Source organism: Sorex araneus, chromosome 2 (genome assembly GCF_027595985.1).
Source record: "Sorex araneus isolate mSorAra2 chromosome 2, mSorAra2.pri, whole genome shotgun sequence".
Taxonomy (NCBI): Eukaryota; Metazoa; Chordata; class Mammalia; order Eulipotyphla; family Soricidae; genus Sorex; species Sorex araneus.
The window spans coordinates 212,127,990-212,148,400 of record NC_073303.1 but is presented as its reverse complement, the minus strand read 5'-3'; the positions used below and the strand labels follow the sequence as shown (position 1 = coordinate 212,148,400).

The 20,411-nt window shown below is 47.1% G+C and overlaps 1 protein-coding gene across 1 annotated transcript in view; it reads left to right on the top strand.

Annotated features, from left to right (window-relative positions):
• The first annotated feature begins 796 nt into the window (after positions 1-796).
• Positions 797-20,411, top strand: part of RFX7 (regulatory factor X7) — an 85,600-nt gene continuing 65,985 nt past the window's right edge. The window contains exon 1 of the mRNA XM_055127228.1: positions 797-1,154. Within this exon, the coding sequence (XP_054983203.1) occupies positions 1,012-1,154 (143 nt within the window). The 5' untranslated portion in view covers positions 797-1,011. The remainder of the gene's footprint in view (positions 1,155-20,411) is intronic.

Below are 20,411 nucleotides of genomic sequence, written 5' to 3'. Positions count from 1 at the left end.
GGGGGGCGGGGGCCGGGGATGCCGGGTACCCCGGCAAGCCGCGACTTGAGCGCGCCCCGGGGGCCGCGTGGAGGCGGCGGCGGCGGCGGGGCGGGCGCGGGGCCGCGGGGGCGCGCGGGGCGCGGCCCGGGGCCGCCCCTGATTGGAGCCGCGCGCGGGGCCGCGGCGGCGGCGATTGGGTCGCCCGCGTGGGGCCAGGTTCGGAGGGTTCGGAAGGCCCGAGCCGGGCTCGCCGCCGCCGCAGCCGCTCCGCGACGGGCTGGCGCGGCCGCAGGGGGCGCGGCCGCGGGGGGCCGGGCCTGGCGCGGGGGGGTCCCCCTAACAGCAGCTCCTCCCCTCGCGATTTACGGCTTTTCTTTCTTTTTGCCTCAGTTTCCCCGGGGAGAAAGTCCTCCTCTCTTGGCCCCCACCCCCCACCCCCGGGCAGGGGGACTTGAGGGTCGCGCGGAGCAGCCCGGGCTCCCGCTGCGCGCCGGCGCGTCCCCCGCCCGCAGCGCGGGGCCCCGCGCCCCCCCCTCCCCCGCGTCCAGGTCCACGCCCCCTCCCCCCGGCCGGGAGGTAGGTGTCGGGCCGGCGGCGCGGGCCGCAGTGCGGCTGCGCGCTCGCGGCGGCGCGGCGGCTCGGGGCGGGCGGCGCGGCGGCGGCGGCGGCGGGTGGGGAGTGGCGCCGAGCCGGCCCGGTGTAGCAGCGCGGCCGCCGCAGGCGGAAGCCCCGCGGGGCCCCGAGCCAGGCCGAGCCCCCCGCGCCGCCGCCGCCGCCGCGCCCCCCGCGCCTGGAGACGCCCCCGGCCCCGGCCGCGGACGGCAGCGGGCGGAGGGGGCGCCGCCATGGCTCGCCCGCGCCCGGGCGCCCGCGCCGCGCCGGCGCCCCGGTGGTGATGCCCGCGGGAAGGCGCCGCACGCGAGCCCCGCGGTGAAGGCCCAGAGGGTCCGGCTCCCCCCTCCTCCTCCTCTTCCTCCTCTTCCTCCTCCTCCTCCGCCTCGGCCCCGCGCCCCCCGCCCTGCGCCCGCGATGGCCGAGGAACAACAGCCGCCGCCGCCCGACGCCCCTGCACAGCTGCCCCCCGGCGCGGGGGCCGCGCTGCCCGCGCTGGTGCCCGGGCTGCCCGGGGGCGAGGCCAGCGCGCTGCAGCACAAGATCAAGAACTCCATCTGGTAAGGGGCGGCGCGGCCCGCGGGCAGCGGGGCTCGCGGGGGCTCGGGCCGGGGCCGGGGGCCGGGGGGGGGGGGGCCGGTGGGCGCGGGAGGACGGGGCGGGGGGGGGGCGCTGCACCAGCCCTGGCGCTGCACGGCCCGCGCCCTCCGCCCCATTTGCGGGCAGCCCTGCGCGGCCCCCGAGTGCGGATGCACGAGCGGGCGCAGGCGCGCGCGTGAGTATGTGAGTGTGTAGTGTGTGTGTCTGCGCGCGTGCGTGAGTGTATATGTGTGTGTGTATCTGCGCGCGCGTGCGTCCGTGTGTGTGTTTGCGCGCGCGCGTGCGTGTGTGTGTTTGTGCGCGCGCGCGTGCGTGCGTGTCTGTGTGCATGTGCGTGTGCGCGCGCGTGCAGCCCCTCTTCGGTTCAGTGTGCAGATGCACGAGCGTGCGTGCATGTGTGTGTGTGTGTGCGCGCGCGCGCGTGCATGCATGTGTGTGTGTGTGTGTGTGTGTGCGCGCGTGCGCGCGCATGTGTGTCACGTCGGGGGACAAGGGCTAAGGGGCGAAATCCCTTGCTAGTGCGTTTGGGACTGGGGGAGTGGGCGATGTGTCTACTCCCTCCCCCCCTTTTTTGCAGTCGCACGGGGAGAAGTGTATTGTGAATTTCACCAGCCCGCGCGTACGACTGTTAATATGCAGCAGAAAACCCCTAATGGGTGTTCTCTGCTTTTCGTGCAGGGTTTTTTTTTTTTTTTTGGTTTTTGGTTTTGTTTTGCTTTTTTGCCAGGGGGCGGGGGGCTGCAGTTTGGTTGTCTTTATTCGAGATTTCGTTTCCTCTCCCCAGGAGATTTATTCTTTGCATTGGTAGTAGTGAAGAATGACCCTCTTTTTACTTTAGTATACGATATTTTATTTTAATGGGGCATTTTACACGGTCGGGTGATTTTTTTTTTTTTAGCCCTTTCATTTAAAAAAAGATGATTTTTATTTTAAATGCTTGGCCATTTTGTGTGTCTTCTTAAGTTTTTTTTTAGTTTAGAAACCGTAGATCTCTGCTATTTCTGTACTTGTGAGGATTTTCAGTATTTTTGCAGCAGATTAAACTCTGAAAGACTTGTGGCAGCCTTTTAATAATTAAATACGCTGAGCTAAGTCTCTCCCCTGTTCCAGCCATTGCAAAGATTCTTTGAACATGAACTTGCATTATATTTTTGTAAGATACTTCATTATCTGACGTCTATTTTAAAGTGTAACGCTATTTTTAAAATAGAAAGCAATATTTGGAATTGGGCCTAATAGGCAGCTTTTAGTGGAAGTTTAAAAAAACGATCTTGTGTTTTAAGAAGCTCTAACTTAGTAAATTAAAAAATTAAATTATGCTGGTCCGTTATTGAATATTACTACTAAAATATCCAAACTTCTTTTATATTGCAGTTGAAAATAAAGATATTACAAAGCAGCCAGCATCGCAGTACAATACTTACACACTTCAAGAAGCGGTGGTGTTTAAAATCAAAATTACAGTTGTTCTATAGTAATTTTTATTACTTACTTGGCACACTTCCATATTGTCCTGATGGTAATATGAAGTAGGTCAGTGCAGGATTAAGTAGTTCTATACTACACAGTACTTGGCAGTTATCTGTCTTGCTTTCGGTTTTATTCTTTAAATGAAGTTTTAATATTTTAAGAGAGGTTTTTGGCCTTGATGGTCACATGGTGGTGACTTGACTAGGTCAGAAAAATGGGATTGGGGTGTGTGAGAGAGTGGGGTTGGGGGTGAGAGAGGTTTATTCTTGAAATAAAGTCTCCTGAGCCCCTTAAAACTAAAGGAAGAAGTGGTTAGTTTCTTGCTTACCGTTAAGAAACTAATGGTAGAAACCAGAGAGGGTTTTTTTTTCTCCCTTCTATTAACTTGATGTAACTTAGTGTCTCTGAAATTATTAAGTTGAATTAAGCTTGTGTTTTTACATTATAGCTAAGGGATGTTCAAGTTAAAAAACCAATATCTTTTTTAAAAAAAAAACCCAGTTTTTAAAAGTTGAATCAGCAGTGTATATTTTACTCACTGTGATATTAAACGGAGAAAGGAAACGTCATATTGCAGAAAGACTAAATGTATAAGCAACTGAGGGGTTGACTGATCAGAGAGCAGACTGCTCTTTTGAGTAAAACACAGGATTTAATTTTTCTTTTATGTGTAACATTTACACATCGATTCCAACTGAACTTTGCTGACTTTCATTTGTAAAACCTACCCTGAAGTAGAGTATGTATTTCTGTTGTAGTGACATACTGACTCATGTTCTATTTTCAGTGGTTGAAATCTTCCTTGCAAAAATGATCTTTAACTATTCTTTGAAACTTTAGAAAAAACATTAGTGAATAACACACATTAGTGTATATATTCAGTATATATCCTCCTCCACCAGATCCAGTTTGTGTCATTTACCAAGTTGCTGTGTAAAACAAGGATATTGAAAAGTGAAAGTTCCCTTAGACCTTCTCTCTAGAGAAATTGTTTGCCTGTGTGAAATTAAAATTTGAACCGATAAGATTGCTGTTCTTTAATGATCTCACTCCACATTTTTTGAGGCAACAGTATCTTTTTACCAATTATGTTATCACCTGATAATGCTCTGTGAAATGATCAGTTTTGTACTGTTTCTCATATCAACCTTTGATATTATTAGTAATAAGAGTTTTAAATTACCTTACACAGAAATGTTGCATTTAAAAATCAGATGGTTTTTGCATTTAGGTTCGTCATAGTTTCTCGTCACAGTTCCAAGTTACTGGAACTTGCAGATCACAAACAAGTCTGTACTTGTCCTGGTCTACAAATATAAATATAGCATGTGATGTAGGACTTTACTTGGACAATGATTTATTATCCCAGTTTATAATTTATTAAATCATAAATTCTGTTTGATAAAAAAAACACGTCCATTGTAATTTTAGTTGTTAGAGAAGTCTTTGAGAAAAAGATTAGTCAGAGTTGAAATAATAGAACGTAATGAGATCAGGATTAGCTTAGCTTTCTTTTTTGGGGGGGTTTGTCCACACCCAGTGATGTTCAGAGCTTAGTCCTGGCTCTGCACTCTGCAGTTACCACAGGCGGTGCTCGTGGGACCGGATGAGAAGCTGGGATTGAGCCCCCGTGGTCCACAGGAAAGGCAGGCGCTGTACTCCTTGTGCCGTCGTCCTGGCCTCAGGAACTAGCTTTCTTGTGAATTGGAGACAGAATGTGTTTTTAAGGCAGTTGCAGAAAATAAAGGTACTGCTAACTTACCAGCTTCGTAGTATTTTCATACTATGTTGATGAATATCTTTACCCTAAGTCCAAGGTAGCGACTTATGCAACTTCCTTGACCTTCCTCATTCCTGTTACGTGGACATTCGGTCGCCAGTAACGGCATAAATCTCCCCTCAGGAGATTTATATGTTTAGGTCTGTTTTAGTACCGAAAACGCCAGCACAGTGTTATTTACGTTTTAGAAATAATAGGATTTTTATATGAACGCTTCACTAGGAAAAGAAAACTAGTAACTCATGTCTTTTTTTTGAAATAAAGATAGATTGATTGCCAACAAGAAAATTACTACCTAAAGTTTCTGCCAAATTCTTTAACTTACGTGGCTTATTTTTAGTTATCCTCAAAAAAGAAAAAAAATTAAAACAAGTTTTACCTTTTTCTTATCTCCCAGTAGCTACGTTTGTTTTTAAGGAAACTTATAATTAGTTCAGATCAAAACTTTCCTTTGGTCTGCTTTTGGGGGGGGGGTTGTTTTAAGGTCTTTTTTGGGGGGCCACACCCAGTGCTATTCAGGGCTTACTCCTGGCTCTGAGCTCAAGGCACCATATCAGATTCCTGGGATTGAACCTGAGTAGGCCTCGTGTGGGCTGCTTGGGGCTGCTTGCACTACCCGCTGTTTTATCACTCCAGCCCCTCAATTTCTTTTCTTCTTCTCTCTTTTTTTTTTTTTTTTTTTTTTTAGGGGGTTGGTCATACCCAGCAGGACTTACTCCTGGCAGGTCTCGGGAGGGGGAGGGGCAGACATAAGGGATGCCAGGGGTAGAACTCAGGTTGACTGCGTACAAGGTAAGCACCTTCACCCCGTATCATCTTTCCGTCTCCTTATTTTATTTTGTTCAAAGCTATACCTGACAGTGCCCAGAAGTTACTCCTGGCTCTGTGCTCAGGGCTTACTCCTGGCTCTTGTGCTCAGAGATCACTCTTGGTGGGGAACAGGTGACCTGTTTGGGGATGGGGCTGAAAACTCAGGTTGGCTGTGTGCAGAGCAAGCACCCTATCCCACTGTACTGTTGCTCCCGTCTCGCTTTTTCTTTCTTTTTTTAAAAGCAGTTTTATTTGAAATCCTGTTGGGATGAAACTCATGGGAAAAAAATAGGATAGAGTTTCATTTGTGATCTCTTCTGCTTGCTTGTGGCTATTTTGTTTAAGAATAAGCACTCTGGGGCCGGAGCGATAGCACAGCGGGTAGGGCGTTTGCCTTGCACGCGGCCGACCTGGGTTCGATCCCCGGCATCCCATATGGTCCCCCAAGCACTGCCAGGAGTAATTCCTGAGTGCAAAGCCAGGAGTAACCCCTGAGCATCGCTGGGTGTGACCCAAAAAGCAAAAAAAAAAAAAAAAAAAAAAAGAATAAGCACTCTGGCGCTGGAGCAATAGCACAGCGGGGAGGGTGTTTGCCTTGCACAAGGCTGACCCGGGTTCGATTCCCGGGTCGGGATGCTGGGAATCGAACCCGGGTCGGCCGTGTGCAAGGGAAAAACGCCCTACCTGCTGTACTATCACTCTAGCCCCGAACCTCTGATGTTTTGTAGCAATTATTACACTATCTTTACTTAACAGATTTAGGGATCCTTAGAATTAATTTGTTTTGTTATTTTTCTTTCTGGAGCTATTTGCAGGCAAGACCTTACAAACCAAGCATTCCTTTAAAGTCATAAGGTGTGTTGTATACACTTTAGAAAAGCCCACTGTTCAGTTTTATTTTGGGTTTTTGGCCAAATGTGACAGTCCCCAGGGCTTACTCTTGGCTCTGTTCTCAGGGTTGTCACTCCTGGCAGTGCTCTGGAGACTGTTTGGGGGCCAGGAATCAAACCTGAGTGGGCTGGCCACATGAAGGCAAGAGCCTCACCGGCTGTACTATCTCTCTGGCCCTAGGATCCTACTTTGACTGCAATGAGGATATAGTCCTCTAGTTTATTATAGGGGCTGGAGCAATAGCGCAGTGGGTAGGGCATTCACCTTGCACACGGCCGACTGAGGTTCGATTCCTCCGTCCCTCTCGGAGAGCCCGGCAAGCTCCCCGTGGTGTATTCAATATGGCAAAAACAGTAACAACAAGTCTCACAGTGGAGACGTTACTGGTGCCCGCTCGAGCAAATCGATGAGCAACGGGATGACAGTGTAACAGTGACAGTTTATTATAGGGCTTAGCAGCAGAGCTAGGTAGGACCAGAGTTCCTTAACCTTATTTAGTTCTGTCAGTCACAGCCTTCTGAATCAGTGCATGTGAGGCTTAGAATAATAATCAAAGTAGAATTACATATACGGGTCATTTTGGATGTTTTCTAAGGAAGCCTACATTGTGCAGTTTTATTTAGCTTTCTCATTACTTACGATGAACAGACAGGTGATCTGTAAGATTTATGGGGTGATGCCATATTAGTCCTGATTTTCTGTTCTAGAACTGAGTAATTCAGTGTCCTCCTTGTTACTGGCTTAGACTCTCTCTGAGAAATGATTATTATTCCTTCAGAAACTCCTGACTTTCATGTTCACTTTAACTGTAAGTCCATGGTCTTCATTTTGCTTATAAATTAGACTGATGATCACATTCACTGGCTTTCATGTATTTTTGATAGTCGGTCGGCATTCCGCCTGCCCTGAGTTCAGCCTCGGGTACCCACTCTATACCAGTGTTTGAAGCGCCGGGCCAGAGGGGAGAAAAGGTTAAAAACCACTGTTCTGTGCCCAGCTCACAAAAGCCGTTGGGTGTCTTTTTGCTCACTGTGGTTTGAAACTTAAAAAAATTGTTTTCCTCGGTGACCAGAAAGGCAAGTTAAGCAATTTCAAATCCCTCCGTTTTCTGGCCTTGTTTAGCTTAATTAATGGATTTGTCTGTGTCCAAATAATTGGTCAATTTGTTGTCCCCACTGGGAGGTGTCTTGGAACAATGTTGTGTGCAGAAACTGGGTTTATATCTTACTACTAGATATTACTGGGGGGATGAGCTTCAGAGGGAGACAGAAAGTTTTTGTTTCTTTGTTTCTTTGTTATTAAAAATACGCTTTGAGTAAAAACAATGACAGATGGCTTTATGGTAATAAGATTGTGACACGAAAATAGTTAAAAGGAACATTATCATTACCCACATTTGACACGTTAGCAAGAAAGTCTGAATAGTTACTTAGATACCTAAACATACAAAACTACTGTGCTGGGTACTGATACTTGAGGAATGTCCTTATAATACCAAGGGAAATTGCGCAATAAAAATTCTCTTCCATGGCTAGAGAGATGGTAGAGGAGGTGAGGCACTTGCCTTGCATACACGTGACTGTGGTTTGGCCCCCAGCGTCCCTGGGATCAGCCCCCCAGAGCACTGCGGGTGTGGCCCCCAAATAGGCAGATCTACTCAGTTAAAGAATGGGGCCAAGAGTTGACAGGTGCCATTGTGTTGATTGTGCGGGGGAAGGAAATTAGACCTTAGTTATCCTTGTACACAAAATGAAAGGTTTGTACTAGATGGCTTTGGAAGTTCCCTGGCCTTGTAGTATTTCTGTGTCAAGTTAACGTTGACGGCAGTAATAAAGCCGACTGTGACTGCAGTGAAAGACCATCAGACTTGGCTTATCACAGGTAACCAGCGCATCTTTCACGGACAGATTAGTGGGATTTGTCACCGTTTCCCTTGGAAGTTAAGCGCTGTCACAAAATGGCACTCCCTTACTGTTAACCTCTGCCAGAATCCTGTAGTAAGACACTAACGCTACAAATATTGATTGAGCATGTATTATATTTAAACTATTCTAGGGGCTGTTATTGATGATACGGAAAATAAGTCAGGCTGTGTAATAGTCCCCATGGGAAACTTACTTAGTAGCTGAACGCCTGCACTAGGGGGATATTTGTGTGGTTGTTTATGAAGAGGTGCTCAGTACTTAGACGCTTACCACATAGGAACTCCGTCCTGTGGTAATGCTGTGATATTTTTAGATGGCACTGCGTGTTACATATGTGTCCATGTAACTAATATGGTTAAGTGCTGTTTCCAGAGTCTCTTAGTGTAGGGCTGCGTGTCACAAAAAAATTTTTCCTCTTCCTCCTGGGGAGATGTTTAATGAGTAAGCGTCATGACAGAATGTTCTTTAAGCATAAAGAAGAGGACAGTAAGGTCTGACTTTTGACCAGACTGGACCACTCTTAGCCAGGACCTCCTTTTACCAGTGCCCCTGGTGTCCTTCAGTCCCTTTTTCTCTTTTTGGAAGTGATTTGAGAGTTCAGGTTCGAGATGAGTCATTCGGACCACTAGGAGGTAGAGCCTTTCTGCTCTTTCCAGCCAGATAAGAAACAATAAGCTCTAAGGTTTTAATGCACTTGATTGCTGACAATGAGACTAGTTAGGATAATTAACACTTAATCCACAGCAACAGAAACTTTGAACCATGATTTTAACTTTTCTTTCTTGAAACTTCCTTCCCCATCCCCACCCTGACACTCACTGGATTCGTGGACTTCCTATTTGTAAGAGGAAATTAAAAATCTAATGAGGTTTGGCTGATTCTTCACAGTGCTTATCAAACATCTTTTACAGTAGTAGCCTATCCCTATTACAGAATTGTGTGGGAGGTGAGATTGTGTGTTTCTCCTATCTAAGAATGAAACGAAACCATACGGATGTTCCTTGCTGTTTGGTTCCTGAGTTTGCAGAGGCCTGTGTGACAGACTCGGGTCTGTTTTGTACTGGGATTTTGGAAGCCAAGTGTCCATATGGTATGAAATGCCTCCTCCAAATAGCCTTATTGTCTTTTTTTTTTTTTTTTAAGTTATCTGAACCCATTTGTAGTCTGAATTGGGATAGCGTGGGTGCAGATAGCAAAGGGTATGTATCCTGAAGCCCCCTGCAACACAGAACTAACAAATTAATGTAAACTTTCATGCTCAGGCTAATGAATTAGGGACGCCTACCAAAGGCAAGGGAATAGAGAGCAATGGTACATCCGGCCTGGAAACTGTTGCTTCTTTTCTTCCTGAAATCTGTCGTTTTTATCATTTGAGGGGTGAGAAGGCATCGGAACTGTTGGTTATCTTAGAGTGTCTGCATCTCAGGGCCATGTGGCTTCATGTGTGATGCTTAATGCTGTGTGGGGAGCGTTTGGGGTTGTTTTCCTCTGCTGGTACTCCTCCTCTTTCTCTGGCTGTCCTGCTTTCATTACTTCGAGTTGACAAGTGGCTACAAGGTGAAGGTGGGATTCTTTGGCTGCTTTGTTTTGCACCATCCGTCACCCCTCTTCTTTCTTTATTGTGTTTCTCTGCTTACACCTTTTGATGATTTCTTGACCTGCTACTTTAAAACCGAGCTCTTGTCTTGGTCCTGCCCCTCCCCCGCCAGCTGATGTGCTGGTCTGACTTTCAGATCCAGCCTGTGGCAGTGTTTCCATGCAACGTGCCCCATCTTGTGAAAAATAATGTATAAATTAATTTTTTCCAGTAACATAAACTGGCCTAACCCTCAATGAGGTAACTTTCTCATATTTGAAAGTTTTGATAGTTCAGCCCATAGGGCGATTGCCTTGTACATGGCCGACCTGGGTTCGATTCCCAGCATCCCATAGGGTCTCCTGAGCACTGCCAGGAGTGATTCCTGAGTGCAGAGCTGAGCATGGCTAGGTGTGACCCAAAAAGAAAAAAAAAAAGTTCTGGCTGAAATGGAATATTCTCATTTCCTTTATTTATTTGTTTATTTATTTTTGCTTTTTGGGTCACACCCAGCAATGCTCAGGAATTACTCCTGGCTCATGCACCCAGGAATTACTCCTGGCGGTGCTTGGGCGACCATATGGGATGCTGGGGATTGGACCCGGGTCGGCCAGCTGCAAGGCAAATGCCCTACCCGATGTACTGTCGCTGTGGCCTGGAATATTCTTGTTTATAGTAAGTTCATAGGAATTCAGAGACTATATATATTGAAACCAACCCTGAATGAGTAAATTGCCATATGACAATAAAACATTTACATGTGGGTTAGCTAAGACCTTGCCCTTGTGAAAAAATTATTTGATAGGAGATTCACTTCAGTGATACCTTGCTTATTAGTAAAGCCGATGCTTCTAGGATTTGGGAGAAGAGATTTGAACAAGATGCTTCAGGCAGTGTAAGTGAATCACTTCCCTGATTTGATTGCAATAATGAGATCTCTTAGTTGCATATGTATATAAGCAATCTATGAACTGAAATTTAACTATGAGATTATTAAATGCATCTTCCCATTTTCTGAAGCAGCAGCAGCTTTTAGTAAGCAGTGTTTGGGCAAAATTCTGTATCTGCAAGTTCTGAAGAAATGGAAAGGTCAAAGACCTTCAAAACCAGATTGTCAAAGAGAACTGAATGAGTGTACGCTTACTTTAATGTTTACTACGTGCAGGCATAGGGGTAGGTGTGGGAGGGATTTGGAGAGGAAAGAATTTTTGTCTGCAAAATGTAAGGTGCTGCCTTCAATTTTTCTTTCTTTTGCGGTTTTGGGGGCACACACCCAGTGCTGAGGCACCATCCCCCTAGAGGTGTTTGGTTGGATGTGGTGCTGGGGATTGAACCCGGCAAGACAGATTCTTTAATTCCTGTTCCGTCTCTCCAGTCCCTGTTGGGCTCTTGAGTTGGCTGCCTAAGTGGATTCGCATTTGCAGGCAAGGCCGTTGTTGACAGTGACCTTGCTGATAAGGAGAAGGGGGAAATGGCAGGGCGCAAAAGGGGCTTGACTGGGGGATGAGTTTTTTTGCCATCACAATCCTTTTATCAGTGTTTCTTGATATTTGCAGGGGGGGCCTCTCTGAGGTGTGAGGGGTAGGAGGGAGTGGGGGGGTGCTGTGGGCGGGTGTATGGAGGAGGGGGTGGTTCGAGCATTGCCGAGGGGTCCCAGGGCACTTCCTGTACGACTCAACCCAACCAGACCACACAGTTCAGGGTGAGGACCGCCCTTAGGGCCTGTCGCGCTGGGGCTTGAGCGCCCTGCCCACCCCCCAACTCCTGTGGAAAGTTTACTGTACACACAGCCAACCCGGGTTCCATTCCCGTGCCCCACATGGTCCCCCCAGCCTGCCAGGAGTGACTCCTGAGCACTGCCAGGTGTGGCCCTGAGCCAGGACTGAGGAGGACAGGCTGGCAGCTGGGATCGTGTCCCGGGTGGGAATCAGTGACTTGATGGCAGGACTGAGAGTAGCGTTGGCTGTGAGGGTCAGGCCCCTCCTGCCCTGTGAAGCTGCTGGGTGATTCCTGCATCTGCCTGGTGTCCCTTTGGATTCATCCCTTCCCCGGTACCTGGGGAATTCTCTCTAAGGTGCACTCCTTTTTTTAACTAACATTACTGTGCTCTCGCACAGGCTGCTTTTTTTTCTTGTGATGATATGTCCTTAAAGCACATCAGTTTTTGCAGCAAATCAGAGTTGATTCCGTGACTATTGGTAGTCACAAGAAAAGTTATTCAGCACCAAGTAATATGTGATTGGAAATTCTGCGCGGGAGGGGAGATGCGTGCTGAAAGTAGACTAGAGACTGAACAGGATGACCACTCAATGCCCCTATTTGGAACCACAACACCCAAAAGGAAAGAGGGATATCAGATTGGAATGCCCGGCTACAGAGGTGGGGTGGGATGGGGGGGTGGGACTGGGGGTGGGTGGGAGGGATACTGGGTTCATGGGTGGTGGAGAATGGACACTGGTGGAGGGATGGGCTCTCGAACATTGCATGAGGGGAAACCAAGCACAAAAATGTGTGAATCTGTGAATCTGTAACTGTACCCTCACTGTGACTCACTAATTAAAAAATAAATTAAAAAAAAAAAAAAGAAAGGTTATTCGGGGGACCAAAGAGATAATACAGTGGGTAGGGCGCTTGGCCCGCTTACGTGGCCGAGTCTGGCTGGATCCCTCACACCCGTATGGCCTTGCCGGGAGTGACCCCTGCGTGCACAGCCAGAAGTTAAGCCCCGAGCTCCTCTGGGTGTGACCCAGAAGCACAAACAAAAGTCATTAAATGAATGAAGAAATTTTTCAAGACTCTAAAGAGCAAATATGCAATTTTTTTTGACTCATGCTAATAGAAACTGAGCAAAAAGAAAATGCTATTTGACCACTAACGAAAAGGAAATACAGTGATGTCCATCCTACCCCCGATTTTGCTGTTTCCCTTAACCCCTTCCCCTGCCCCTTGGGCATTACCTGGCTCTGTTGTATAACCCCCCTTCATCTTTGGTGGAATAATTTTGGACCTACTCTTTTCTGCTTGAGGCTACGCCCTACAGTCCTCAGGACTTACTCCTAGTTCTGTGCTCAGGAACGACTCCTAGTGATGCCCGGGGGATTGTTTGCTGTGTTGAGGATAAACCAGGCGAGTCCGCCGCTTGCGAGATGAGCATCTTAATCACTGTCCTGTCCTGTCTGTGCAGTGTGTGTTCAAAAAACGAACACAAAACCTGGCACTCTCTCGCCGCCTGCGTTCGGTGGTCTCTGGTCACTTCCCCCACCCCAGACAGTCAGTGGCAGTGGGCGGTGAGCGGAGGAAGTGAGGGCAAGGCTGGTTGGCGATCAGTCACAGTTTATTCCAGTCTCGTCTCGATTCTCCTCTTCCTGATTCTCCATCCCCCGCGATTCCGCTCCCCCTGCCCTCTCTTACAGTCTTAGTTATGTTCCAAAATCATGAGGCAACGGTTGGAGGAGCAATTACACATAGATGTGATCATACAATCAACAGATGTCAAGTCCTTCCCTCAGGGGAAGCTTCTCCTAGGACCAGTTCTCATCCAGCAGGATGACTCGCCCAGGGGCGAAATACCGTCTAGGGGTGTGTTTCTCCTTCCCTCAGTCCAGCAACCATTTAAACATTCATCTTAATAATATTAGTCATTTTGTACAGACACAGTAAGAGATGCATTAAGCTTATAGTATGGGCTCTCCTGGGGACATCTCACTATAGATTACAGATTACAGGCTCAGGCCAGATTAGTCTTTCCTGACCCATTTCGATGCCAGGGTAGCTCACAGCTTGCCCTGGGTCCATCCAGCCCCTTGTCGGGGTGGTGCCAGGAACTAAGGGCAACTGAGGCTTAAGTCAAGAAAACAGATGGCCAGGAGTGAATATTACTCTGAGTCAGTTAATTCCCAAGTTATAAAAGCATAGCATTAACTGTCTTCCTGTGTCTATACAAAAAGGACATTGCTCTGAATTATCTATGCAAAAGGACATAAGGGAAGGAGAAAAGGCAACATTTCACTTACAAATTGAGATTACAAACTCAGAGATTTCCGAGGAATTTGACTTTACAAGTCACAGGTACTGCTTAGGGGAAACGAGTGATTAACAGGTAAAGAAAGCAGAGTACAGAGACGTTAAACACAGAGAAGATAAACACAGAGGAATGGGAGTGCCTCGGGAGCACTGTGAATGGGTGCCGTCCAAGAAACCTAAGCTCCCTGCAGCGGGGGAAGGACAAACCAATGTTAAGCCTAAATGTTTAGAGCTCTATTCCAACCATGCAGCATTTGAATATACTCCCCTTTTAAAGTGTTAAATTTTTTGTACATTGGTGGTCAAAAAATAGTGTGCTTTCCACACACACGCCTTACTGGATAACTCGTGTTTTTTTTGAGTGAGCAAGTTTCTTCCATTTGGAAAAGTGTCCCAACAAGCAGACAGTGCTGCCGGCACCACCCCCCGCCCCACCACCACCACCACCCGTCTTCTCTGTCCCTGTCCTTTTTAACCCTTGCAGTCTGGATGCTTCCTGCCCGAGAACTCGGTGGCCTGTCTTCCAGTCTTGGTCCTAGATTCTCTTTAGTTTTGAGTACCTGGGAGTGTATCTCTCAGGCATCCATTTCCACTTCTTTGCTGATGCCAAGAGCCAGGTGGGCACACCAGATAAGCCTCGCCACATCTGCCCCTCCATTCACAAGAAGATAGGTGCCCGTCTCTGCTACCTTAACCCTGCTTTCCCCTGGTAGTTCTCCTAAGCTGGGCCTTGCCTCACTTTACTTCTGTTACCAGTTCTGCTTCATTTAGTGAGTAGATACCCCTGTTCTGCTTCCTCCATTCTGTCAGGCTGGCAGTGAGGGTTTCGTGTTCTGTTTTTCTCTGTCATCCTCAGCCCTGGTATTTCAACAAATCGCCAAGTTTCTGTCTGTTAACTTTCTTCCTCTTTCCACTGCCAAGGAGTCAGTGGTTTACCACCTCATTCCTGAATCAACAACAGCCCTGGGACTGGTGTCTGCCCGGGCCTTTGTTCCCACCGTGGAATGCTGCCCAAGGAAGTCTTCCAGGCAGTAGCTTTTCCATGTGCTCCCATCTCAGAGCCCGCAGGGATTCCATTTTGTACTGTCACACCTGAGGAGTTCCCTCGGGTGTCAGAAGCCGTGTCCGGTCTGACCCTGCTCTAAACCCTGTCCTTGCACCCGCCTTCCGCGTCACTAGAGCAGAAGCCCTGCAAGCCGACTTCTGTTTCATTCTCCTGCTCTCATTCCAGCTCTGAGTTTTTTTTTCTCTCTGTTCTTCCCCTGCTTTCCATCTCCAAGTCCTGTTTAAGCATGTTTCAGCCATTTTTTGGAGGCCTAGTTCAGATCACTCTACGATGAAATGTCCTCTAGCTACGTCATTTCAGTTTGGCATTCACTTGACTTTTTATTCAATATTTTTGTACAGTTAACCACTTTAAAGTTTTTCTATGCTACTTTAGTAACTTTTGCATCTTTTTTATGGGTACTAGTGAACATCAGTTTCTGTTGACTGCATTCTTGGAGGCACATAATTTTCTCCCTTCATATTACTGTTTATGTATCGCATGTATTTCTTATTGCAGTTCTCTCAAACAAGTTAGTGCTGTTATGTTTGTTTTGTTTTGGGGCCAGCCCCAGAAGTAGTTGGGAGCTACCCCACTCAGCATGGTCCTGCGGGGAGGGGTTGCCCTGTGCGGTTTTGGGGGACTGTGAGGTGGTGCTAGGGATTGAACCCGGGCCTCCTGCAGTCAAAGTATGCACTCTCCTGCCCTCACAGCTGTCGCCTCAGCCTCTCAGGCCTCATCTCAGAGAACAGGAAAACTCAGAGAATTCCTGTTCTTGTCTATTTGGTTCTATTTGTCAAATGTCCTTTACTAAATAGCTATGTCGAAAAAGAATGTATTTTCCAGTGAAAAATCCTTTGGAGGGGGCTGGAGCCATAGCACAGCGGGGAGGGCATTTGCCTTGCACGCGGCCAACCCAGACTCGAATCCCAGCATCCCATATGGTCCCCCGAGCACCGCTAGGGGTAATTCCTGAGTGCAGAGCCAGGAGTAACCCCTGTGCATCGCCGGGTATGACCCAAAAAAGAAAAAAAAATCCTTTGGGGCTTTTATTTTTTTAAAATTGCATAGGTGACAACTGCGGAGTTCCATACCCTCTCAGAAAGCAAACAGTAGTATTTGCTTAGGGTTTTGTGCCCTGATTCTCTGTGTCCCAGCCTAGTTCTCAGGAGATAAACTTGGAATTTGGAAACTCCCCTTAGCATTGCAGAGGAGATAGCCTTTCTTTAAAGAGGTCTTAGTTGGATCGGTTGAGAATTTGACCTACTTCTGTTAGGAGCCAACACCCCAGGCTAAGGTACCTTGTAGAGCTCTGGCCAGAACCTGGAGACAGCGGTAAATAGACGTGAGGGGGAAGGCAAACAGCTGAGGGAGGTGGGTTTATCTGAAGAAGTAACTCAAACAGCAGAACAATTTGGAGGGCCTGAAGTGTATCATATGCATATATTGGGTAGTTTCCTGGGCCCTTCTGACCATCTGACATCTTATTTGACCTGGTACATATTCGTCCTTTGAGAGGCAGACAACGACTAGATCATCTTAAAATGATAACTTCCGCTGTCACTTAGAATTGGATCTAGGTGAGGCTGCTGGGTTTGTCAGAGCCATCGTTCTCGGGCGTGGCCCTCTGGCATTGCCTCTTCTTTGTCAAGGAACCTGGGGGCAGTCGGGGAACGTGCCACTCGTCCCCTTCCCTTGCTTCCCTTGCACCCCAAGTGACCGTGACCCACCCTGAAGTTTACAAGCTACTGGTTTAGTGGCTGTATTTTCTAATCAACACTAAGCAACAGTTCTTTGTAAAATGTTTACTGTTTTCAGTTCGGTTGCTCCAGGTAAAGTCAATAACTTCATCATAGTAATTTTCGTAGTATTTTGTCTTGGTGGGGGAGGGAGGCACACCCAGTGTCCTCCCTCGCCAGCCTTGCTCCCTCTTGGCTCTGTGCTCAGGGGTCACTACCGGCTGTGCTTGGCAGATCATGTGCGGTGCCAGGGGATTGAACCTGGGTCGGCTGTGTGCAAGGCAAGCATTTACCTGCTGTATGCCAAAAACAGCAACAACAAGTCTCACAGTGGAGACGTCACTGGTGCCCGCTCGAGCAAATCGATGAGCAGCGGGACGACAGTGATGATGATGTCTCTCCAGCACTTTTGTACTATTTTAATATTATTTTTCTGTGGTCTGATTCAACACCGTGTGGCATAAGATTTCTACTAAACATAAGACTTTAGTCTTCATAATTTTATTAAATTTATGGATGAATCGAGGAATAAAAATTTTTAACCGGTAATGCATAGTCAGCATTGCTCTCAGCCTTCCTCAGGTGTATATAAAGGACATACATGCGACACAACCATCAGATGTACTGAAAGTAAGTAACTGTGACCCAGAAGCCAGCGGCTGTATCTTCAGAAGACCAGATAGTAAATATTTCAGTTTTGTGCGCCGTCCATTACAGTTCCTTCCGGCCGCCAGCTGCTTTATTCCCGATACTGCTCTGTCAGGAACGTAAACATTGACTGGAGGATGGCGAAGGCCAGATTTGTCCCGTTGGTTGCGGGTTCATGGGGTAGTTGCCCCCTATATTGTATTGTATTGACTCGATGGAAAAACTATTGAGAGCAGGTGTGTACCACACACACACACACATACACACACACACACACACACACACACACACACTTTCCCTTGCCTACTTGAATTTAATTGTCAATAATTCTTCCTTCATCCAGCCCAGGATCATGTGCAAAGAATGTTAGAACGCAGGTGAGTGAGCTGTATCTCAGGATCGTCTTGATGTGGTGGTCACTGATAGTAATACAATGTGTTGACTTCTGGTTTCTGGACTGACACGTAAATTGCTTGGGAAGTTCTGACTCTTAACAGAAAAAAACGGACATTTACAGGTTGTTGTCTTTGTTCCATCAGAAAATTAAGGTGACAGGCTGACTGCTGCCCGGGCAACTGGAGACAGATAAGGAGAATGCCAGACCCCAGTGGCAGACGCCCGGGGTAGCAGGGCCCCGTGTGAGGCTAGATAGGTGGTAGCACTTTTAAGTTATAATTAATGAATTTCTGGAGGCTCCATATAGGCTAGTTCGGAAGTTAAAAACTCCACATTTTCGTAAATTTTGCTCCAGGAACTCGGCTGGATTCTTGTGAAGAGCAGGGAAAAGAAATCTTTGCTTCTTGTATATCTTGTGGGGGTGGGTGCGAGGGGACATAAACCGTCTTTGAAATGCACCCAGAGTTCCCTTTAACAAGGCTGGCCTCTGGGGAAATTACTTTACCAGAGCTGAACCAACCGGGGCTTTATCCGAAATGACCTGGGAGAGGAAAACCCCCAATTCAAGCCTCCTTGAGTCTCTGATGAGGGGGAAAGAAACCCACATCCGTCTCACTGAAGGACTGTGAGCCTAATCACAGGACAGTGAAATGCTCCCCGGCCCCCCCCCCCCCCCCCACACACACACACTTGACTGCCGCATCATTAAGGTTCCCGTCTAATGGCAGGGGATTACAGCTAAACAACTGTAAGCGCCAGATCTCACTTAAGGAGTCTCTGGTGGCTCCAGAGACAAAAACAAGGATATTAGAGAAAATTTAGCCTTTGACACCACAGCTACGGCAAATAGCCAGCCTGACTTAGCGCCTGACTTAATTCCCAGTTCCTATACAGCTTCACGCTATAGGTCTACCTTCTTTTTATTTAATAGTTTCGGCTGTCTATTAAAAAAAAAATTGTAGAGCATTCTAAAAGGCAGAAGAAAACAAACAGACAACCCCCCACCCCCCAATCTGAAGAGGTAACCTGAGCATCCGGACAGAAAAATCAAGTATGACACCAATGTTTGCGTGTCTTCTTTTTGTGGTACTGAGGATGGCCCCCAGAGCTTGTACGTGCAAGGCAGGTGTTCTGTTGCTGAGCTAGCTTCTCAGTCCTGACATCAATTTTGTAATGATCGGGCTGTGAATTCAAAATTATTGATTGGGACCAGAGCAGTAATACAATCGGTGAGGTGCTTGCCTTGCATGTGACTGACCCTGGTTCAGTCCCTGGTACCGCATGTGGCCCCCTGAGCACACCAGGAGTGATCCCTGAGTGCAGAGCCAGGAGTATGCCCTGAACATTGCCAGGTGTGGCCGAAACCAGCCAGCCAAACAGAAACATGAGGATTAATGTACTAGGGGCTATCACCAAAAAACCATGTCAGAACAGATGGGTTATGTAAACAGAGAAAGAAATTCTGGAAAGGAATCCAGAGAAAATGCTAGGAATCAGAATTGGTAGCACACTTGAAGGATGCCTGTACTAAGGAAAGAATAAGTGACTATGAGTGAAAGTTAGAACCATAGAAAATTCTTAGCATTTGCAGAGAATGGAAAGGATGGACGAAATAGCCAAAGTACGCGATGAGTTTTAAAAAGTTTCATATGTGCATAATTGGGATATGGGGGGGAGTATTTTAACTATAATGGTTAACAATTATGCAAAATTACTGACAGCAAGCTATAGAAGGAAACAATGGAAGCTCAGAGAAGACCAAAGAGAAATCCTCTGACTTTAAAATTTAATGTAAAGTTATAGTAACCAGAATGTGTGGTACTGGATTAAAAGTCAACACTTCAGTGGAGTGGAATTCGTAACTAAAAATAACTCATCTAGGTATATAGAAAGTTCATTTTTGACAAAGGAGCTAAGAACATAAAATGGAAAAAGCAAAGCTTGTTCAAGTGCTGGAAAAACTGGTCAGCCAAATGCAGAAAATTAAGTGGACTCCTTTCACATCATATATTTTTAATTTTTTTAATGGGTTAAAGACCTTATTGTTAGACCCAGATCCATAAAATACATCCAGAAAAACACAGGCAGAAAGCGCAGTCATAGTGATTTCAGAGGTGTCAATCAACACTCGACTCCATTATTGGTAAGGAAAACAAAAGTAAAAATAAGGCTACACCAAACTCAAGTTTCTGCACTGTGAAAAAACAAAACAAAACTGCTGAAATAAAAAGGCATTGTGCTGAATGGGAGGAAATATTTGCACACAATACTTCTGATACAAGACTAACATGTAAGACTTATGATGTACTCATAACTGAACAGCAAAACTCGAGAAAATGAAAGGGCTGAATAGACACTAGCCCTCAGAAAACATACAGGCGGCCGAAGGCATGTTGTTATTGTGGGGAGGAAGCGGGCTTGCAGGTCAGAATGACAGCATGATACCTGCTCCCATCAGTGAGAATGACCCATGCCAGAAGACTGGAACCAGTACTTGGAGGGAATTAGGTGGGGTGAAACAAGAAAGCCTTCATTCATGGTGGTGGGATTGTACACAGGTCCAGCCTTTATGGAAGAGTACTAACGTTGAAAATAGAACTTCCGTGTGATAAAGCAATTTTAGTCCCATGTGGTTGACCAGATGACCAACACCATTTGTTGTCATTGGTCTATTCCATGACCTTATTGCCTTAATTACTATAGCTTTATAGTAGTACTGTAGCACTGTCATCCTGTTGTTCAGTTTGCTCAAGTGGGCACCAGCAACATCTCCATTGTGAGGCTTGTTACTGTTTTTGGAATATCAGATACCCCACGGGTAGCTTGCCAGGCTCTGCCGTGCAGGTGGGATACTCTCGGTAGTTTGCCCGTCCCTCTGAGAGGGCTGGAGGAATCAACTCAGGTTGGCCGCATG